This window comes from Anomaloglossus baeobatrachus, chromosome 4 (genome assembly GCF_048569485.1).
Source record: "Anomaloglossus baeobatrachus isolate aAnoBae1 chromosome 4, aAnoBae1.hap1, whole genome shotgun sequence".
Classification (NCBI taxonomy): Eukaryota; Metazoa; Chordata; class Amphibia; order Anura; family Aromobatidae; genus Anomaloglossus; species Anomaloglossus baeobatrachus.
This window is the reverse complement of record NC_134356.1, coordinates 432,251,885-432,271,514: the sequence shown is the minus strand read 5'-3', so window position 1 is coordinate 432,271,514 and position 19,630 is coordinate 432,251,885. Positions and strand designations below refer to the sequence as shown.

General features: G+C 44.7%; 1 protein-coding gene across 2 annotated transcripts in view; it reads left to right on the top strand.

Moving 5' to 3' along the window:
- The window catches only part of LOC142303762 (uncharacterized), a 53,992-nt gene that overhangs the window by 9,916 nt on the left and 24,446 nt on the right, over positions 1-19,630 (top strand). For both annotated transcript variants that reach the window (XM_075345456.1, XM_075345457.1), the window contains exons 2-5: positions 11,119-11,776; positions 12,076-12,681; positions 16,832-17,545; positions 17,827-18,228. In XM_075345456.1, coding sequence (XP_075201571.1) covers positions 11,200-11,776; positions 12,076-12,681; positions 16,832-17,545; positions 17,827-18,228 — 2,299 coding nt within the window. In that variant the 5' untranslated portion in view covers positions 11,119-11,199. The remainder of the gene's footprint in view (positions 1-11,118; positions 11,777-12,075; positions 12,682-16,831; positions 17,546-17,826; positions 18,229-19,630) is intronic.

Genomic DNA, 19,630 nt, shown 5'->3' with positions numbered 1-19,630 from the left:
ATCTAAAGCTGCTCAACAAACACGTGAAAACCAGGCGGTTCCGGATGGAATCCCTCCGCTCCGTCATCGCCTCAATGTCTCAAGGAGATTTCCTAGCATCAATAGACATCAAGGATGCTTATCTCCACGTGCCGATTGCGCCAGAGCATCAGCGTTTTCTACGCTTCGTTGTAGGAAGCGAACACCTGCAGTTCGTAGCTCTACCTTTCGGGCTGGCGACAGCCCCTCGGGTCTTTACCAAGGTTATGGCAGCAGTAGTGGCAGTCCTGCACTCGCAAGGTCACTCTGTGATTCCGTATTTGGACGATCTACTTATCAAGGCACCCTCTCAAGAGGCATGCCAGCACAGCCTGAACGTGGCACTGAAGACTCTCCAGGGTTTCGGGTGGATTATCAACTTTTCAAAGTCAAATCTAACCCCGACCCAATCACTAACATATCTTGGCATGGAGTTTCATACTCTCTCAGCGATAGTGAAACTTCCACTGAACAAACAGTGTTCACTACAGACAGGGGTGCAATCTCTCCTTCAGGGCCAGTCGCACCCCTTGAGGCGCCTCATGCACTTCCTAGGGAAGATGGTAGCGGCAATGGAAGCAGTTCCTTTCGCGCAGTTTCATCTGCGTCCACTTCAATGGGACATTCTCCGCCAATGGGACGGGAAGTCGACATCCCTCGACAGGGATGTCTCCCTCTCTCAGACAGCCAAAGACTCTCTCCGGTGGTGGCTTCTTCCCACCTCATTGTCGAAAGGAAAGTCGTTCCTACCCCCATCCTGGGCGGTGGTCACGACAGACGCGAGCCTGTCAGGGTGGGGAGCAGTGTTTCTCCACCACAGGGCTCACGGTACGTGGACTCGGAAAGAGTCCACCCTTCAAATCAATGTTCTGGAAATCAGAGCAGTCTATCTTGCCCTACAAGCCTTCCAGCAGTGGCTAGCAGGCAAGCAGATCCGAATTCAGTCGGACAACTCCACAGCGGTGGCATACATCAACCACCAAGGGGGAACACGCAGTCGGCAGGCCTTCCAGGAAGTCCGGCGGATTCTGACGTGGGTGGAAGACACGGCATCCACCATATCCGCAGTTCACATACCAGGCGTGGAAAACTGGGAAGCAGACTTTCTCAGTCGCCAGGGCATGGACGCAGGGGAATGGTCCCTTCACCCGGACGTGTTTCAGGAGATCTGTCGCCGCTGGGGGATGCCGGACGTCGACCTGATGGCGTCACGGCACAACAACAAGGTCCCGGTTTTCATGGCGCGATCCCACGATTACCGAGCTCTGGCGGCAGACGCCCTAGTTCAGGATTGGTCGCAGTTCAGGCTACCTTATGTGTTCCCACCTCTGGCGTTGTTGCCCAGGGTGCTGCGCAAGATCAGGGCCGACTGCCGCCGCGCCATCCTCGTCGCTCCAGACTGGCCAAGGAGGTCGTGGTACCCGGATCTGTGGCACCTCACGGTAGGCCAACCGTGGGCTCTGCCAGACCGTCCAGACTTGCTGTCTCAAGGGCCGTTTTTCCATCTGAATTCTGCGGCCCTGAACCTGACTGTGTGGCCATTGAGTCCTGGATCCTAGCGGCTTCAGGTTTATCTCATGAAGTGGTTGCCACCATGAGACAGGCTAGGAAACCATCCTCCGCCAAGATCTACCACAGGACGTGGAAGATATTCTTATCTTGGTGCTCTGCTCAGGGAGTTTCTCCCTGGCCATTTGCATTGCCTATTTTTCTTTCCTTCCTGCAGTCTGGGTTGGAAAAAGGTTTGTCGCTCGGCTCCCTTAAAGGTCAAGTCTCCGCGCTATCCGTATTTTTTTCAGAAGCGCCTAGCGCGACTTCCTCAGGTACGCACGTTCCTGCAAGGGGTTTGTCATATCGTCCCCCCTTACAAGCGGCCGTTGGAGCCCTGGGATCTGAACAAGGTCCTAATTGCTCTCCAGAAGCCGCCTTTCGAGCCTTTGAAGGATGTTTCCCTTTCTCGTCTTTCACAGAAAGTGGCCTTTCTAGTGGCGGTCACGTCTCTTCGGAGAGTGTCCGAGCTGGCGGCGTTATCATGCAGATCTCCCTTCCTAGTATTTCACCAGGACAAGGTAGTTCTGCGTCCAATTCCAGAATTTCTTCCTAAGGTGGTATCCTCCTTTCATCTCAACCAGGATATCACTTTACCGTCTTTGTGTCCGCATCCAGTTCACCAATTTGAAAAAGGTTTGCATTTATTGGATCTGGTGAGAGCACTCAGGATCTACATTTCCCGCACGGCGCCCCTGCGCCGCTCGGATGCACTCTTTATCCTTGTCGCTGGTCAGCGTAAGGGGTCGCAAGCTTCCAAATCCACCCTGGCGCGGTGGATCAAGGAACCAATTCTTCACACCTACCGTTCTGCTGGGCTTCCGATTCCATCAGGACTGAAGGCCCATTCTACCAGAGCCGTGGGTGCGTCCTGGGCATTACGGCACCAGGCTACGGCTCAGCAGGTGTGCCAGGCGGCTACCTGGTCGAGTCTGCACACTTTTACCAAGCATTATCAGGTGCATACCTACGCTTCGGCGGATGCCAGCCTAGGTAGACAAGTCCTTCAGGCGGCGGTGGCCCACCTGTAGGAAAGGGCTGTTTGACGGCCCTATCACGAGGTATTCTTTTACCCACCCAGGGACTGCTTTTGGACGTCCCAATTGTCTGGGTCTCCCAATTAGGAGCGACAAAGAAGAAGGGAATTTTGTTTACTTACCGTAAATTCCTTTTCTTCTAGCTCCAATTGGGAGACCCAGCACCCGCCCTGTTTTCTTAGGGATTTTGTTTTTTCGGGTGCACATGTTGTTCATGTTGAAGAGTTCAGTTCTCCGATGTTGTTCCTCGGATTGAATTTGTCTTTAAAACAGTTATTGGCTTTCCTCCTTCTTGCTTTTGCACTAAAACTGAGGAGCCCGTGATCCCACGGGGGGGGGTGTATAGCCAGAAGGGGAGGGGCCTTACACTTTGTAGTGTAATACTTTGTGTGGCCTCCGGAGGCAGTAGCTATACACCAATTGTCTGGGTCTCCCAATTGGAGCTAGAAGAAAAGGAATTTACGGTAAGTAAACAAAATTCCCTTCTCTTCCTGTACCACTGCTTGAAGAAGTTGTCTTCCAGAATCTGGCAGTAGGTCTGGGAGTTGGGCTTCACGCCATCCTCAACCCAAAATGGTCCCACAAGTTCATCTTTGATGATACCAGCCCATACCAGTACCCCACCTCCACCCATTGCGGGTACGGAGGCTGGAGCCCACATGCTGATTCCTTCCCCATCCCCATTAGGGCTCTGGGTGAAGTGGGACTTTACCGGTCTCCAGGCACTGAGACCGTGCTCCTTCCACAGCCCCCGGAGAATCGGCTGGATATGGAGCTGAGTATCATCAGGGACAGGGCCCTGCTTCGTTAAGGTACTCTGTGTCCCCGGGCATACCGCGCGCACACCGCAGCATGCTGGGCGTGTTAGTGCGCCGGGGACATCAGCGCTGCTGCGCTTGTGCCATTCCTCACTACAGCGCTGCTGAGTGAGTAGACTTAGTACGAACGGCCGCGCCGGCCGCTGGGGTCAGTTTTCACTGCGACGCGGCTGGGACTTGTGGTGCGCCGGGGACTTCCGCGCTAGCCGTGCATGTATGACGGCCGCGCTTATTACTACAGTCCCCGGCTTTTGCGGCCTAGTTCGTTTCGTTCCCGCCCCCAGACCTGCCAGTCAGGGGGAGGGCGGGACGCTGTACAGACCATCAGCGCCACCCAAGTTAGTGTAGAGAGGTTGTTCTCTAGCCTTAAAATTATTAGGTCAGATTTGAGGTCACCTATGAAGGAGGATCTGTTGGAGGCAACTCTATTTCTTACAACAATTTATAGACTACACAAATGTTATTTAGTATGTTTTTGTTGAAAACAGTCTTTTGCCACTTACATAGTTTACTTAGTGTTATATATATATATATATATATATATATATAACACTAACACTAAGTAAACTAACACTAACAGTGTGTGTGTGTAATCTAAATCACATAGTGTATTACATATTTACAATTTATTACAGTTTTTTGTGTTCTAAAGTTGTTTTCCAATAACTATATTTTATGCTCTAAATATCTTTATTATTGTATCATAAAAATGATTAAATGTCTGATGTTCACATTGTACTACAATACATTTTTTCACTTAAATATGAGCAATATATGTGGGAGTCTGAGTCGGTGCAAGGGAAATTGAGGAGTCTGAGTCGCAGGTTTAGCCTACCGACACCACAGCCCTGGACCCATAGTGTCTCACTGTAGTGTCTCACTGTCTCTATCTACCACCTTATTTGCTCCACTACCCTCCCTTCCTCCAGATCTTAGTTTAAAAGCTCCTCCATCCTTATGACCATTTTGTTCCCAGCACAGCTTGACCAATATAGCCACCTTTCTTTATGATGACACTCAACAGCCTACCATCCATAGATTCTGTCAGTTGCTTGATCTGTTTACGATCAACATTGCGTGCAGCAGCGACCACCGCCTCCCAGACACTATTCCAAGAGGTGTACTGTTTTCCCTCCCTGTAGATCCTACATTTTATGAGGGACCACAGGTTCTCTATGGTGTTCAGATCAGGTGAACAAGGGGGCCATGTCATTATTTTTTCATCTTTTAGACCTTTACTGACCAGCCACGCTGTGGAGTAGTTGGTTGCATGTTGTGGAGCATTGTCCTGCATGAAAATCATGTTTTTCTTGAACGATACCAACTTCTTCCTGTACCACTGCTTGAAGAAGTTGTCTTCCAGAATCTGGCAGTAGGTCTGGGAGTTGGGCTTCACGCCATCCTCAACCCAAAATGGTCCCACAAGTTCATCTTTGATGATACCAGCCCATACCAGTACCCCACCTCCACCTTGTTGGCGTATGAGTCAGAGTGGAGCTCTCTGCCCTTTACGGATCAGCCTCTGGCCCATCCATCTGGCCCATCAAGAGTCACTCTCATTTCATCAGTCCATAAAACCTTTGAAAAATCATTCTTAAGATATTTCTTGGCCCAGTCTTGAAGTTTGATCTTATGTTTCTTATTCAAAGGTGGTCGTTTTTCAGCCTTCCTTACCTTGGCCATGTCCCTGAGTATGGCACACCTTGTGCTTTCTGATACTCCAGTAACATTGCAGCTCTGAAATATGGCCAAACTGGTGGCAAATGGCATCTTGGCAGCTTCACGCTTGATTTTCCTCAATTCATGGGCAGTTATTTTGCGCCTTTTTTGCCCAACACACTTCTTGCAACCCTGTTGGCTATTTGACATGAAACGCTTGATTGTTCGGTGATCACGCTTCAAAAGTTTGGCAATTTCAAGACTTTTTAGAGCCCATCAAATCTTTCTTTTGACCCATTTTGCCAAAGGAAAGGAAGTTGCCTAATAATTAAGCACACCTTATATAGGGTGTTGATGCCATTACACCACATCCCTCCTCATTACAGAGATGCACATCACTTGATTTACTTAATTTGTAGTTGGCTCTCAAGCCTATACAGCATGGAGTAGGACAACATGTATAAAAAGTATCAAGTGATCAAAATACTCATTTGCCTAATAAGTCTGCACGCTGTGTGTGTGTGTGTGTGTGTGTGTGTGTATATATATATATATATATATATATATATATATATATATATATATATATATATATATATATATATATATATATATATATATATATATATATATATATAATCTACACAAAAATGTATGTATGTATAGATATATATATTTTTGTGTAGAGAGATATATATATCTCTATTATACACACTTATATATGTGTATATGTGTATATATACACACACTTATATACATACATATATATATATATATATGTGTATATATACACATATATATGTGTGTATAATATATATATATATATATATATATGTATATATATATATATTATACACACATATATATGTGTATATATATATATATATATATATATATATATATATATATAAAGTGTGTGTATATATACACATATACATATATACACATATATAAGTGTGTATAATATATAAATATATATATATATTATATATATATATATATTATATATATAATCTCTCTACACAAAAATATATATATATATATATATCTATACATACATACATACATTTTTGTGTAGATATAGATATCTATATATATATATAGATATATATAATATATTTTATTCGTGTAGCCAGCTTACCCCGGTCAGACGTCTGGTGCTACTGTGACTTGGAATCCAGCAGACAGGTGAACAAGGGATTATTATTATTATTTTAGCCATCAATTCGATGGCGCTTTACATGTTAAAGGGGTATACATAATAGGGACAAGTACAATAATCATAAACAATACATATCACGGGTACAGGAGGATAGAGGTCCCTGTCCGCGAGGGCTCACAGTCTACAAGGGATGGGTGAGGATACAGTAGGGTAGGGTATAGCTGATTGTGTGGCGCTATATCAGACTGAGGGTTATGGCAGGTTGTCGGAAAAGTTGGGTCTTCAGGTTTCTTTTGAAGTTTGTGAAGGTAGGCGAGAGTCTGATGTGTTGAGGCAGAGCATTCCAGAGTATGGGGGAGTAAAGAAGGATATTTTGTGAGGATCGAAGGTTACGTGCAGGTAAATACAGGGAGACTAGGTCACAGATGTAAGGAGGAGACAGGTTGAATGGACTGAATCCAGCTAGTCCCTCCAGATTATTCAGGCAAGATGGCTTCTTTAATTTTCAATAAAACATAACTTTTAATATAGTTGCTTTAAAAGATAGCTACAATACACATTGTCAGCAAGCAGTTACACGTATAGCGGTCAGTAACAGACAATGCGTTTCAGTGCACAATGCGCCTTCATCATGGTCGTAGTGTAAAATGAGAAAATAATTCCTTTGCTTAAAAACCCAAACATCAGGTCATGAGAATTAAGGCCAATTAGAATAGGGAGTCTATAGTAAATTGTGTGCTGCACGGTGGTTCATTTAAATCAACACTGGCAGCTTATATGAGAAAATGAAACACCGAAGGAATATCTGGAATTCTTCATATATCTAGATAGACAAAAAAGTGAATTTATACACTGTAAATTAATGTATAACAGAGTGGGAGACTTTCAGCATATCCTAGTAGAAAAATAGCAGGAGAAAAAACATCAAACATGTCAGAAGCCACAGTATAAGTATAGACATATGTCTGTTTAAAACATGTAGTTATAACTGGTAGATATTTTATAGGAATAATACTGTAATGAATATGAGCATGTATGAGAAAAAACTATTACATATGTAAGGTGTCTGTTTATCAACGCATTATAAACTTCTACAACCAGTTCAGCTTCATAGACCTCTCCATTCACACATCATCCGTGTGACACTTCTAGTACGGTCTGTTTTTTTGTGTTTCATTGACCTAACTATATCAGTTTGAGCCTGTGCTTACACACTTGCATATTCGCCCATGTGAGAGCATCGTATACTTGTTGTGGGGGTGGCAGGGGGCCGTAGTCGTGGGTGGAGGTGGGCCCAGGCAGCGTCTTTTCTATACTGCGCTCCTGCCACCTCTACAGTGCAACAAGGGACACCAGAAGTCTTCAATTCAGACATGGAGTCCCATAGAACATTTAACATCTCTTTACTGAATTACTCGCACAGCTTCTGTGGAGCACATCCGCTATGGGCACATAGCTTGTACATTTCAGGCTTGTTACGGTTTAGTTTCCTTTCACATTGTCCTACACACCTCTCCAGCTACCATAGGAATGTCTGTTTCCCCTGGCAACACCACAGTGGGAGCTAGTAAATTCATTGAGTCCCACATGGATCTAATTGCGACCCCTCCCACAGGCATTCGTTTCACCACCGAATGGAGTTCCTTCACCACTGTCTCTGAGCCGACCCGTTCACCCAGGTCCATGTTACCTCACGCCTGACCGGTCCTATTGGAGTCAGTTGCTACCTGGAAGGTCCACTAAATCAAAGCCCTTAACTTCAGGTTCGATCCATGCCTATTTCTGCACCCGGCTCCAGAAGAGTCTCCTCTCCTCACTTGATAGAACTTCCTGGGGTGACCCTGAGGGTCCGGCCGAATTACTTTGGACTTCTCTCGCTATTTCTCCCATAGATATAGCTGCTTCTCTCTACTTCACGGTGTCCCTATCTGACTAGAATCAGGAAGTGTTCTCTGCCTTAACCCCTACTATGGGCCGGCCTCCTTCCATTTTAACTCCTTCAGCCCTATCACACCATCCCAGCCCTAAGCGCTCCCCTAAGCTAAAGGACCAGGGAGCAGTGACCCCTAGTGGTGGCTGATCAGTGCACCCGAAAGGTACACACATGTAAACAACATTGCACACACATAAATATATACAAATAAATCATGACGTCTTCAGGGGTGTTGCAGGGCATGGGTTGTATCCTACATGCTAATCATGAGCCGAGTGTCATTCACTGTGATCAGATTCTCTTGCATGTGAGAATTGGATCACAAGTGCGAAGAAGACAGAGACCTTAAAGATGTTGTCCCCTACTTTTACATCGATAATCTGATCATCCGGTGTTCGACACCCTGCACCCCCCGATCAGCTGTATTCAGTCCCAGCAGTGGCAGCAGGCAGCCGGAAATGCAGAGTTCCTGAGCTGCCCATCTTGTGATAGCAGCTGCTGCTGGGTACTACACATCTGCTTCCTATTGATTAGAATGGGAGACGGATGTGCAGTTCCCAGCCGCAGCCACTATAAGAAGACGGAGCAGCTCCTGAAATGAGCATTTTCGGCTGTCTACTGTCGCCACCGTGACTGAAAACAGCTGATCGGCCATCAGTGTAAAAGTACGAGACATCCCCTTTAATTTCTCTATTGTCTGTGTCCTCCTAGAATGGACTGCAGTCAATGTTTTGCACACACCCATAGACTTCAGTGGATGCACACCATCTAATATACGATGTCACTTCCAGCGTGCTGCGATATCTTTCTCATTCCGAATTGGCATAAAAGAAAATACGCTTTTTGGCACAGCTCCAATGTATAACATTGGACTGAGGGCAATCTGATAAAACATCGGATCGGTCACATCCATTTTATCCACCAGTGTGAACACAGCCTTAGGCTATGTGCGCACGTTGCGTACTGGCCCTGCAGAAATTTCTGCAGCGATTTGAACAGCACACGTGCGCTTGAAATCGCTGCAGAAACAAAAGCAGATTCCATGCGCTCTGCATGTAGACCCTCCCACCCCCCTCCGATAGACAGAGCGGGGACTGCATGCAGAGCGCACGGAAGAAGTGACGTGTCACTTCTTAGAACACACGCTTCGGGCAGTAGCCAAAGCGCTGCACTCTAATATGCCACGTGCGCACGTCTCCTGCATAATCTCCATAAATTATGCTGGGGACGCAGGACGCATGCAGTTACGCTGCGGTGCAGATCGCAGCGTAACTGCATGCAATTACGCAACGTGCGCACATAGCCTTATAAATGGGTCTGTGTCTCCAGTCTGTGGATCCCAGAGCTCGTCCTCGTCCATTTTGTGGATCAGATGCTGCCATTAAAGTCTATGGGTATCCATGTGATACGGATGACACACAGAAGACAGACTTTGGACTTCACACTTCAGTCTGAGTTTCATCCGTGTTTCACTAATCCATTGTTAGGAGAGAATGGATAAAATACTTTTATTTATTTTAAAGCAATGTGCTATTCGGTATAATTGATAATTTACCTTTGATCGTTGGGTTATGACAATGGTGTGAGTTGCAAAATCTGTATATATTTTTTATGTAAAAAAATTAAATTAAAAAAAGTGATTTTTTTTTTTTTTTAAAAGGAGAAGAAGTGTTCTGAAGCACCACTCCACCGCTTTGATTTTTTATTTTCATCGCTGGAGTTTAGGTCCTGTGCACACGATGCAAATTTATCATGCTTTTTTCTGTGTAGATTTGTCACAATTCCTGATTCCAGCAAAGTGAATGAGGTTCCTGGTATCCCCTGCACACGTTGCTTATTTTCTCCTTGCAGATTTAAATCTGCACCATGTCAATTATTTCACTGTTTTTGTTGCAGATTTCACTCATGCTAATGAAAGGGGAAAAATAAGCACCAAAAAAGTGCATCAAAAACACACGATTTTGCCAGGAGCGGCACCGATAGTATATGAAACCACCGGAAGGTGATTTAGAGACGGGTCAGGGGGCTTATATTTGAAGCACCACTCCAGTGGGGCAATAAAAAAAAAAAAACACAGGCGTGGGGCTTTAAGTTTTTTTTTTTTTTTTCGAGGGGTGATGTATTTTATTCATGATGTTTTTATTGAATTTTATTATCTTTTGTGGTGTTTTGTCCCAGTAGGGGATTTGAAACAGCAATTGTCTGTTCTCCTACATAATGCTTTAGGATGCTGTGCTGTACATATAATTCCAAAGCATTGTAGGCTGTCAGAGTTAGGGCTCATTCAGACGCCCCATTTCAGACCGCAATGCACGGACTGGCCGCAGCTCTCCCAACCAGAGTGTGACAGGCTCATAGAAATATATGAAGCTGTCATGCTCCGGACAGGAGAACTGCGGCCAGTCTGTGCAGTGCAGTCCAAGTTCGGACCGATAGTTCGGACCGATGTTCACAGACTTCTGAAAGAGCCCTTAGACTTTAAAGGCAAATTATTAGGCCCCATCTATGGCATGACCTAATAGACATATACAGATGACACTGGGGACTATTGTTAGGCTCCTAACTGCCCTGGTAAGCCATTGACACTCTTCTACCTCTGTCAAACGCTTTAAATACTGTGGTAGCTATTGCTCATGCATTTAAAGGATTAAACTACGGGCATCGGATGTAATTAGTGCATCTAGATCCCGGCTGTGTATTACAGTTGGATCCCGGCTATGTATTACAGCTGGGCTTTTACTGCAGACCTGTTAGTACAGTGGGCAATACCTGCGAGATCATCATGATGCATATATATGTTATGGTTCTAGACATAACAGCCACCTTACGATTAATATGACCAACTTGTGACATTAGATGTTCACTTTTGTATTGTGTTATTAGATTTATGGCTGTTTTTGTCTTTTTATAAATCTTAACTATTATTCTGTACCCTATCAACAGATGCTAAGAAGAATAAGCAGAGTATTGGAAATACGATATGATAGACTTGTTACTCTGGTAGACACACTATAGACATCTGGTATGGATATCGAAAAGGGTTTTATCATGGAAGAGAGAGAAGAAACTGGAGCCAATAGTCAGTGGATACAAACTATGGACTCTGGTGAGAACATGTACATAGGACAGAAACAATGTCAGTGTATGGACTGTGGGAAAAGCTTCACACGGATGTCATCCCTCATGGTACACCAGATAACACACACTGGGGAGAAGCTCTTCATGTGCTCAGAGTGTGGAAAGAGGTTTGGTCTCAAGTCTTCTCTGGTCAGACACCTGAAGACTCACATGCCAAAGACGCTAAAAATCTGCCCTGTCTGTGGGAAATGCTTCACTCGCTATTCTAGTCTTTTTCAGCACCAGAAAGTTCATACTAAGGACCAACACTATAGATGTCAGTACTGCGAGAAGAGCTTCCCTCGGGCAGAGCGATTAGTGCTTCATCAAAGAGTTCATAAAGGAATGCCCCTGCCTGATGGGCATGAAAATGTCAATAATGTCAACAAACTGGGCACCCAGACCAAGAACTTTCTATGCCTGGAGTGCGGGAAGTATTTTAAAGAGCAAAGATTTCTAACAACACATCTTAAACTTCACAAAGGTAAGAAACAATAATACATACGGTTTTACTGAGAACTTCACCGTTCAAATTGGACTCTACACAGCCTGGGACGCACCAGTACAATCACATGTAACTTCTTATATCTGTGGTAAGGGTTGGTGTATTTGCTTAATGAGCTTGGACTTGTATTTTCATATTCCCTTCAGAGAAGTCCACTTTCAGCCCCAGATTCTGGTGTTATAGGGCTTGTGAGCTTCTGTGATTGTACAGATCAAGTCCAACATTTTGTTTATTGTCATTGATCTTTTTTGTTTTTTTCTTCTTTTTGTTTGCACTAGACTGTCCTACTGTCCCTGTAAACCTACTTGATGGATTTTCACATGACATCCCCTTTAATGCCAATGAAGATGGTAATGCACCCCAGCCCTCACAAGCGGTAAACCCTTCAGACCAAGTGAAAGACGGATCATTTTTCGCTGAAAAGGAAACTCGCAAAGTTAAAAAACCAGTTGTGTGTATGGACTGCGGAAAAAGCTTCACCCGGAAATTCTCACTTATTGTCCATCAGAGGAGTCACACAGGAGAGAAGCTGTTCATGTGCATAGAATGTGACAAGAGGTTCAGCTTGAAGTCTTCTCTGGTCAGACACATGAGAACCCACTCTTTAGAAATAATTCTCCAGCGTAAGAATGTCCACAGGAGGGAGAAACGCTATAAATGTCCGCAGTGTGAGATGAGCTTTTCACGATCTTCACAATTGGCAACTCATGAGAAAACCCACAAAGCAGAAATGGTTTATCCAAAATCAGAACCTATAACTTCCGACTTTCTGAAGAAAGCAAATTTCAAAGATAAAAATGCAAAAGATTCCCATGTGTGTCTTGAATGTGGAAGGGTCTTCAGATGGAAATATTCTTTATTACGACACCAGAGGATATTTAAAGGTTAAGTATCGTTTCTAGAGCTGATTGGACTGAGAAAAAAATGGGACCGGCGGATCACTGTTCAATTAAAAAAAAAAAAACCACTGATCCACTCCGGAATCCGGTGCCCATATAAGTCAATGGGGACCAGAATTCAGAGATTAAAAACGTTGGTGGAAGGCATAGGGGGGTAGGAGCGTGCATGGTATACTTACCGAGGCTGTGTCATAGCGGGAAACTCCTTCCATGTCACGCTAGTCTCTTCCGGAGCAGACAATTCAATATTCACTGTTTTGCCTGCCCACCAGCGCGTGTAATTGGTTGCAATTAGACGCGCCCCCACCCTGAGTGTCAGCGTGTCAGCCTACTGCAACCAATCACAGGCACCAGGACGGCCGGTGAGCAGGGAAAGCAGTGCAAGTGTCTGCGGGTCAGTATGGTGAGCGTGTATGTAAACACATGCGGCACGCTCCTGCCAGAAGAGTGTGCGGCTGTGCCGGTGATGCAATGTCGGACTCCTACAAGTCTGGCAGGACATCACCCAGCTTGGCCTGCCACGCTCTGAACATGAGCGTGCATGTAGACAGAAACACATGCACGCTCCTATCAGAAGTGTGCGCGGCTGTGCCGGGTGATGCGATGCGAGTCCCTCAAGTCCCTCGCAAGAGTCACTCTGGCCTAAGAGAAACCACATGCGGCTTTTTTTTTTTTCCTTTAAATAAATAATTTTTAAAAAATCCGATGTGCGGTCCCCCCAATTTTGATACTCAGCCAAGATAAAGCCAGCTGGGGGCCGGTATTCCTAGACTGCAGCCGCCCGGTATTGCCTCATCCATTAGATGTGACAATCCCGGTGATATATCGGCTCTTCCCGAATTGCCCTGGTGCGTTGGCAATCGGGATAATAGTAGGGGTTAATAACAGTGCACAGCTGCTCCTAAACCCTAGGTTAGTGATGGCTCAGACGTCTATAAGATACCTCCATCATTAACCTGTACATGAAAGTAAATAAGAACAAACAAAGAGAAAATCCTATATTTGGAACAAAATACAAAAAACGCACCCTCCTTCACCACTTTATTAACCCCAACACCCTGCAGGTCCGGCGTAATCCACACGAGGTCCCACGGTGACTCATCCAGCTCTGCTACATCTCTCAGCCAGCGGCCGTAGAGAACGACCGCCGGCGGTGAGTGTAGCCTATGACTGACCCGCGATGACTACAGGCAGACGCTGTCACAGGCTGGGGGCGCGTCTGCCTGCAACCAATCACAGACAGGATGGCCGGTGGGCAGGGAAAGCACGGAAAGCTGTACTGCCCAGTACAGGAAGTGACCCAGAAGCAGTTTGACGCCATGACACCAAGTCTTGTAAGTATGAAACTCTCACTTAATTCTTATTTTCTTTATTTTTCAATTAATTTCCCCAGTGCCGGATCCGGATCGTGCTCCCGGATTCGGGTCCGGCACCCGGGCAGCTTTGAAACTGCACAGATCCGGACTTTTCCTGTCTGGATCCGCTCAGCCCTAGTCCTTTCTATTCTAGCAAATTACATTTTTGTGATATATGAAGAGGTAGTATTTAGCAAACCAACACTCATGCAGAAGTACATTTGGTGAGATTTTTACCTCAATATTTGTAGCCACTGAAATCAAATTTAAAGAGGAGAGTAATTTAATTTAATCCCTTCCCCCTCAGTTTTGTGGTTTGATATTTATGATGTTCCTTTAGTAACTTTAATTTTATTTTTTTTATTTCATAACTCAATAGTACATACGAAAATAAACAGCTTGGTAACATATCATCAGAGATATCTGCTTTCTCTTCCAGGACTGATAGTTCATTGTCAAAATTCCCAGTTCATTGGTGAAATGTCTTCAGTGGATACTGACTTTACCATTATTGAGATAGGAGATGACAGGTGCTGATCATAAATTTCTGTAGAGATGTAAATGTCGCTCCAGGAGAACTTGCAGCCGAATGTCTGTGTCTGCCTCCAGCTCCTCCTTTTCATAAATTTCTGTAGAGATGTAAATGTTGCTCCAGGAGAACTTGCAGCTGAATGTCTGTGTTTGCCTCTAGCTCCCCATTTTCCCTTCTCCATAGAAATGTAAAAGTACCAGTTGTCATCTATGGTAGCAACGGGAAAGTCTGTCTTCATTAAAAGACTTTACTTGAGAGAGCAAGACCAATCCAGGAGGAGAAAAAAGCAGATTTCTCTGCTAAGATATATAAAGTTGCTTATTTATGTGAACTATTGATTTATAAATAGAGCTGGGCAGACTTGCAGAAAACTGGGAACTGCGGGTCCCTGCTAAATTTAAAAAAGAACAAACCGGATCCGGTCCGGAATCTGGTACCCATGTAAGTCTGTGGGAACCAGAATTCGGAGATTAAAAATGTTGTTATAAGTGATAGGAGGGTATGAGCGGGTGCGGTGTAGTCACCGAAGATCCATCATGGCGGCAAGCTGCTTCCAGGTCACACATTCCCTTCCGGAGCCGACAACCCTCATTCAATATTCACTGCTTTCCCCGCCCACCAGCACGTGTAATTGGTTGCAGTTAGATGAACCCCCACCCTGAGTGGCGGCGTGTCAGCTGACTGCAACCAGTCACTGGTGCCAGAACGGCTGGTGGGCGAGGAAAGCAGTACAAATGTCAGTATCGTAGTGTAAAAATAATTGATTAAAACAATTGGCACAGGGTCTCCGTATACTGATACCAGGACAGATAAAGCCCACGGCTGCAGCCCCAGCAGTCTGGCTTTATCATGGCTGTGTATTAAAATATGGCCGGAGTCACACTTGAGTCTCGCGTTGCGTCACCCAGCAGCTGCACTTTCTCCGGACAGGAGCGGGTCGGCTGCATGTATTTGTATGCAGCTGCACGCTCCTGTCAGGAGAGTGTGCGACTGCCATGTGAGACTCGCGCATACTTAACCCTAGGTTAGTGATGGGACAGACATCCGAGACACCCGCATCATTAATCTGTAACTGAAAGTAAATAAACAATCACAGAAAAAATCCTTTATATGGAATAAAATACAAAAAAACACCATCTTTCACCACTCTATTGACCCCAACACACCCCTGCAGGTCCGACGTAATCCACACAATGTCCCACAGCAATTAATCTCTGCTACATCTGAATATAACAGCAAGTGGTCATAGAGCAGCATGGCTGCCCACTGTGAGTGCAGTATGAATGAGCTGCGATGGACGGTGACTGGATGCATGGAGATGCGTCACACAGGCTGGGGGCATGTCTGACTGCAAGCAATCACAGACGCCAGGCCGGCTGGTGGGCAGGGAAAGCCGTACATATGAAATGAGCGGCACAGAGAGGCTGCAGGAGCAGCGTATAGCCTCCCGGAGCTTCGGTAAGTATGAAGCGCTCGCTTCATTCTTATTTTCTTTATTTTTATTTTTATTTTTTTAAAATTTTTCGAGATCCAGATCAAACAGCCAGAATCCCGGGCCCGGGTCCAGCACCTGGGCTACTTTTGAAACAGCGCAGATCCGGACTTTCACAGTTCGGGTCCGCCCAGCCTATTTATGAAATAAAAATTAAATTGAAGGTTGAAATGTTCTCTGCCATTCACCAACCCCAGACTCCTCCATCAGATAGAGAAGCAGGAGCTTTCACTTCACAGAATGTGTTTCTGCTTTTCCAGAATCCATTGTTGACGGCTTACACCACTCCATCTGACGCTTGACATCGTTCTTGGAGATATAAGGCTTGCGTGCAGCTACTCTGCCATGAAAGAAACTCTTCGGGCGCAGTTTTTGTGCTGATCTTAAAGCCAGAGGAGTTTCAGGGTTCTGCAGTTATGGAGTCAGGAGACCATTGGTGACAATTATGCGATCAAGTGATCGGATCCAAATTTGCAGCAAAAGACTATGGGTTCTTAAACAATCAGACAGCACTCGGCTGCCATCCAAGTGCTTTCTGTTTTCATGGACCGCTAGATAGGAGACGGTAGAGAAAATATGATGAAACTAGGACCGGTTCTCTCGTGCATGAGAGAACCGGTCCTAGTTTCTGAGTCCTAGGAGATGTGTGCCAATACTTTCCCCTATATAGTGTATGTCACGAGCTATATGTGTATATTTGTTAGTACAGTATATTTCTAATTTACTGAAAGCTGTTTTTTTTTTTTGTGCTATTAGGGAATTGTTGTCAATATAGAACCCAGAATAGTGTTTTTCACCCAGTTACTGAATCTGGAGAACACTGCAGAACTTCTGCACCTGAGGATGACACCGAAACACTCAAGCAAGACCTGTCTGAAGTCACTGAGAAATTAAATGTATCCATAGATAAAAAGAGTTGCATTGCCATTAGAATTGGAGATAATACAGCCTGGAAAACCAACAATGAGGCCAAAAGCATCACGTGTATGGACTGTGGAAAAAGTTTCACTCGGAAGTCATCCCTTATGGTGCACCAGAGATCACACATGGGGGAGAAGCTATTTATGTGCATAGATTGTGGCAAAAGGTTCACTCTAAAGTCCTCACTGGTCCGACACACGAAAACTCGCTGTCCAAAAATGCTCAATATGTGTTCGGAATGTGGCCAGTGCTTCAGTTGCTACTCCAGCCTTTTCCAGCATCAGAAAGTTCACCGAAAAGAGAAATCCTACAAATGTCCTGATTGTGAGAAGAGCTTCTCTCGAGTTTCACAACTTTTGTTTCATCGGAAGACACACAGAGTAGAGAGGTCAGATCTGCAGTCAGAGCCTGAAGAGGATACTGATGAAATAGGCAAACCAAACTCTTCTGTAAGTGATAGCTGCGCAGAAGAGCCTCGCGTATGTCTGGAGAGTGCAACACACTCCTCGGAACAAAGTCCACGGATCAGAAACCAGAAGGCTCTTAGAAGTGAGTATTGATCATTTAATACACAGCACTACAAATGAATGGCCGTGCTCAGCTACTTCAGATGATGTTGGCTGTTGGCTGTGGGTTTTAGAAGTTGGTCTGGCTTCTGAAACTCTCGGCAATCCTTTTATAAATGATGCCAGTTTGGCAATCAGCTCATCTGTAAACATACTGGGACAGTCCAAAATGCAGTATTAAATGTCAGTCTAGTCCTGTCCATGAATGTATGGATGATTGTAATTCTTAGTATAATGCCCAAGAATTTTCTGTTTACTTCTCAGGTGTCAGAGGATCCTCCAGTGATACTAATCCAGGCTACAATGATACAGGAAAACCAGAAACGAACTCCATTTGTAATGTGGTGCCCGCAGACCCAAAGTCTGTAAAGGTGGAGAACAGTAACTCCATTTCCAAGGCACGATTGTCCAGAAGTAAAAGCCCCTACCATTGTAGCCAGTGTGGGATAAATTTTACCCGCAAGTCATATCTTATTGTCCACCAGAAAATACACACTGGAGAGAAACGTGTTACATGCACAGAATGTGGGAACAGATTTAGCTGCAAGTCTTCTCTGCTCAGACACCAGAAGAGCCACACCAAGCCCATGCTCCATATCTGCTCTGAATGTGGCATATATTTCAGCCGCTCCAGCGATCTGTTATTACACTTGGAGAATCATAAGGGTAAGTCACCTTGTATTGTAAAGTGCACAACAAAATCTGTTGTATGTAGCTGGGTGAATTAAAACTTTACTTTTAATATTTAGTTTAAAAAAAAAAAAAATTAACACACAAATAGGATGAAGTTAAGACGACACAGTTAATGTCCCCCACTAATATACAGAGGTGAAAAAGATACACACAATGGTGCCGTTGATTCCACTACCGCGTACAAAAATCACCTCTATACAGTTAGGTCCAGAAATACTTGGACAGTGACACAATTTTCGCGAGTTGGGCTCTGCATGCCACCACATTGGATTTGAAATGAAACCTCTACAACAGAATTCAAGTGCAGATTGTAACGTTTAATTTGAAGGTTTGAACAAAAATATCTGATAGAAATTGTAGGAATTGTACACATTTCTTTACAAACACTCCACATTTTAGGAGGTCAAAAGTAATTGGACAAATAAACCAAACCCAAACAAAATATTTTTATTTTCAATATTTTGTTGCGAATCCTTTGGAGGCAATCACTGCCTTAAGTCTGGAACCCATGGACATCACCAAACGCTGGGTTTCCTCCTTCTTAATGCTTTGCCAGGCCTTTACAGCCGCAGCCTTCAGGTCTTGCTTGTTTGTGGGTCTTTCCGTCTTAAGTCTGGATTTGAGCAAGTGAAATGCATGCTCAATTGGGTTAAGATCTGGTGATTGACTTGGCCATTGCAGAATGTTCCACTTTTTTGCACTCATGAACTCCTGGGTAGCTTTGGCTGTATGCTTGGGGTCATTGTCCATCTGTACTATGAAGCGCCGTCCGATCAACTTTGCAGCATTTGGCTGAATCTGGGCTGAAAGTATATCCCGGTACACTTCAGAATTCATCCGGCTACTCTTGTCTGCTGTTATGTCATCAATAAACACAAGTGACCCAGTGCCATTGAAAGCCATGCATGCCCATGCCATCACGTTGCCTCCACCATGTTTTACAGAGGATGTGGTGTGCCTTGGATCATGTGCCGTTCCCTTTCTTCTCCAAACTTTTTTCTTCCCATCATTGTGGTACAGGTTGATCTTTGTCTCATCTGTCCATAGAATACTTTTCCAGAACTGAGCTGGCTTCATGAGGTGTTTTTCAGCAAATTTAACTCTGGCCTGTCTATTTTTGGAATTGATGAATTGTTTGCATCTAGATGTTAACCCTTTGTATTTACTTTCATGGAGTCTTCTCTTTACTGTTGACTTAGAGACAGATACACCTACTTCACTGAGAGTGTTCTGGACTTCAGTTGATGTTGTGAACGGGTTCTTCTTCACCAAAGAAAGTATGCGGCGATCATCCACCACTGTTGTCATCCGTGGACGCCCAGGCCTTTTTGAGTTCCCAAGCTCACCAGTCAATTCCTTTTTTCTCAGAATGTAC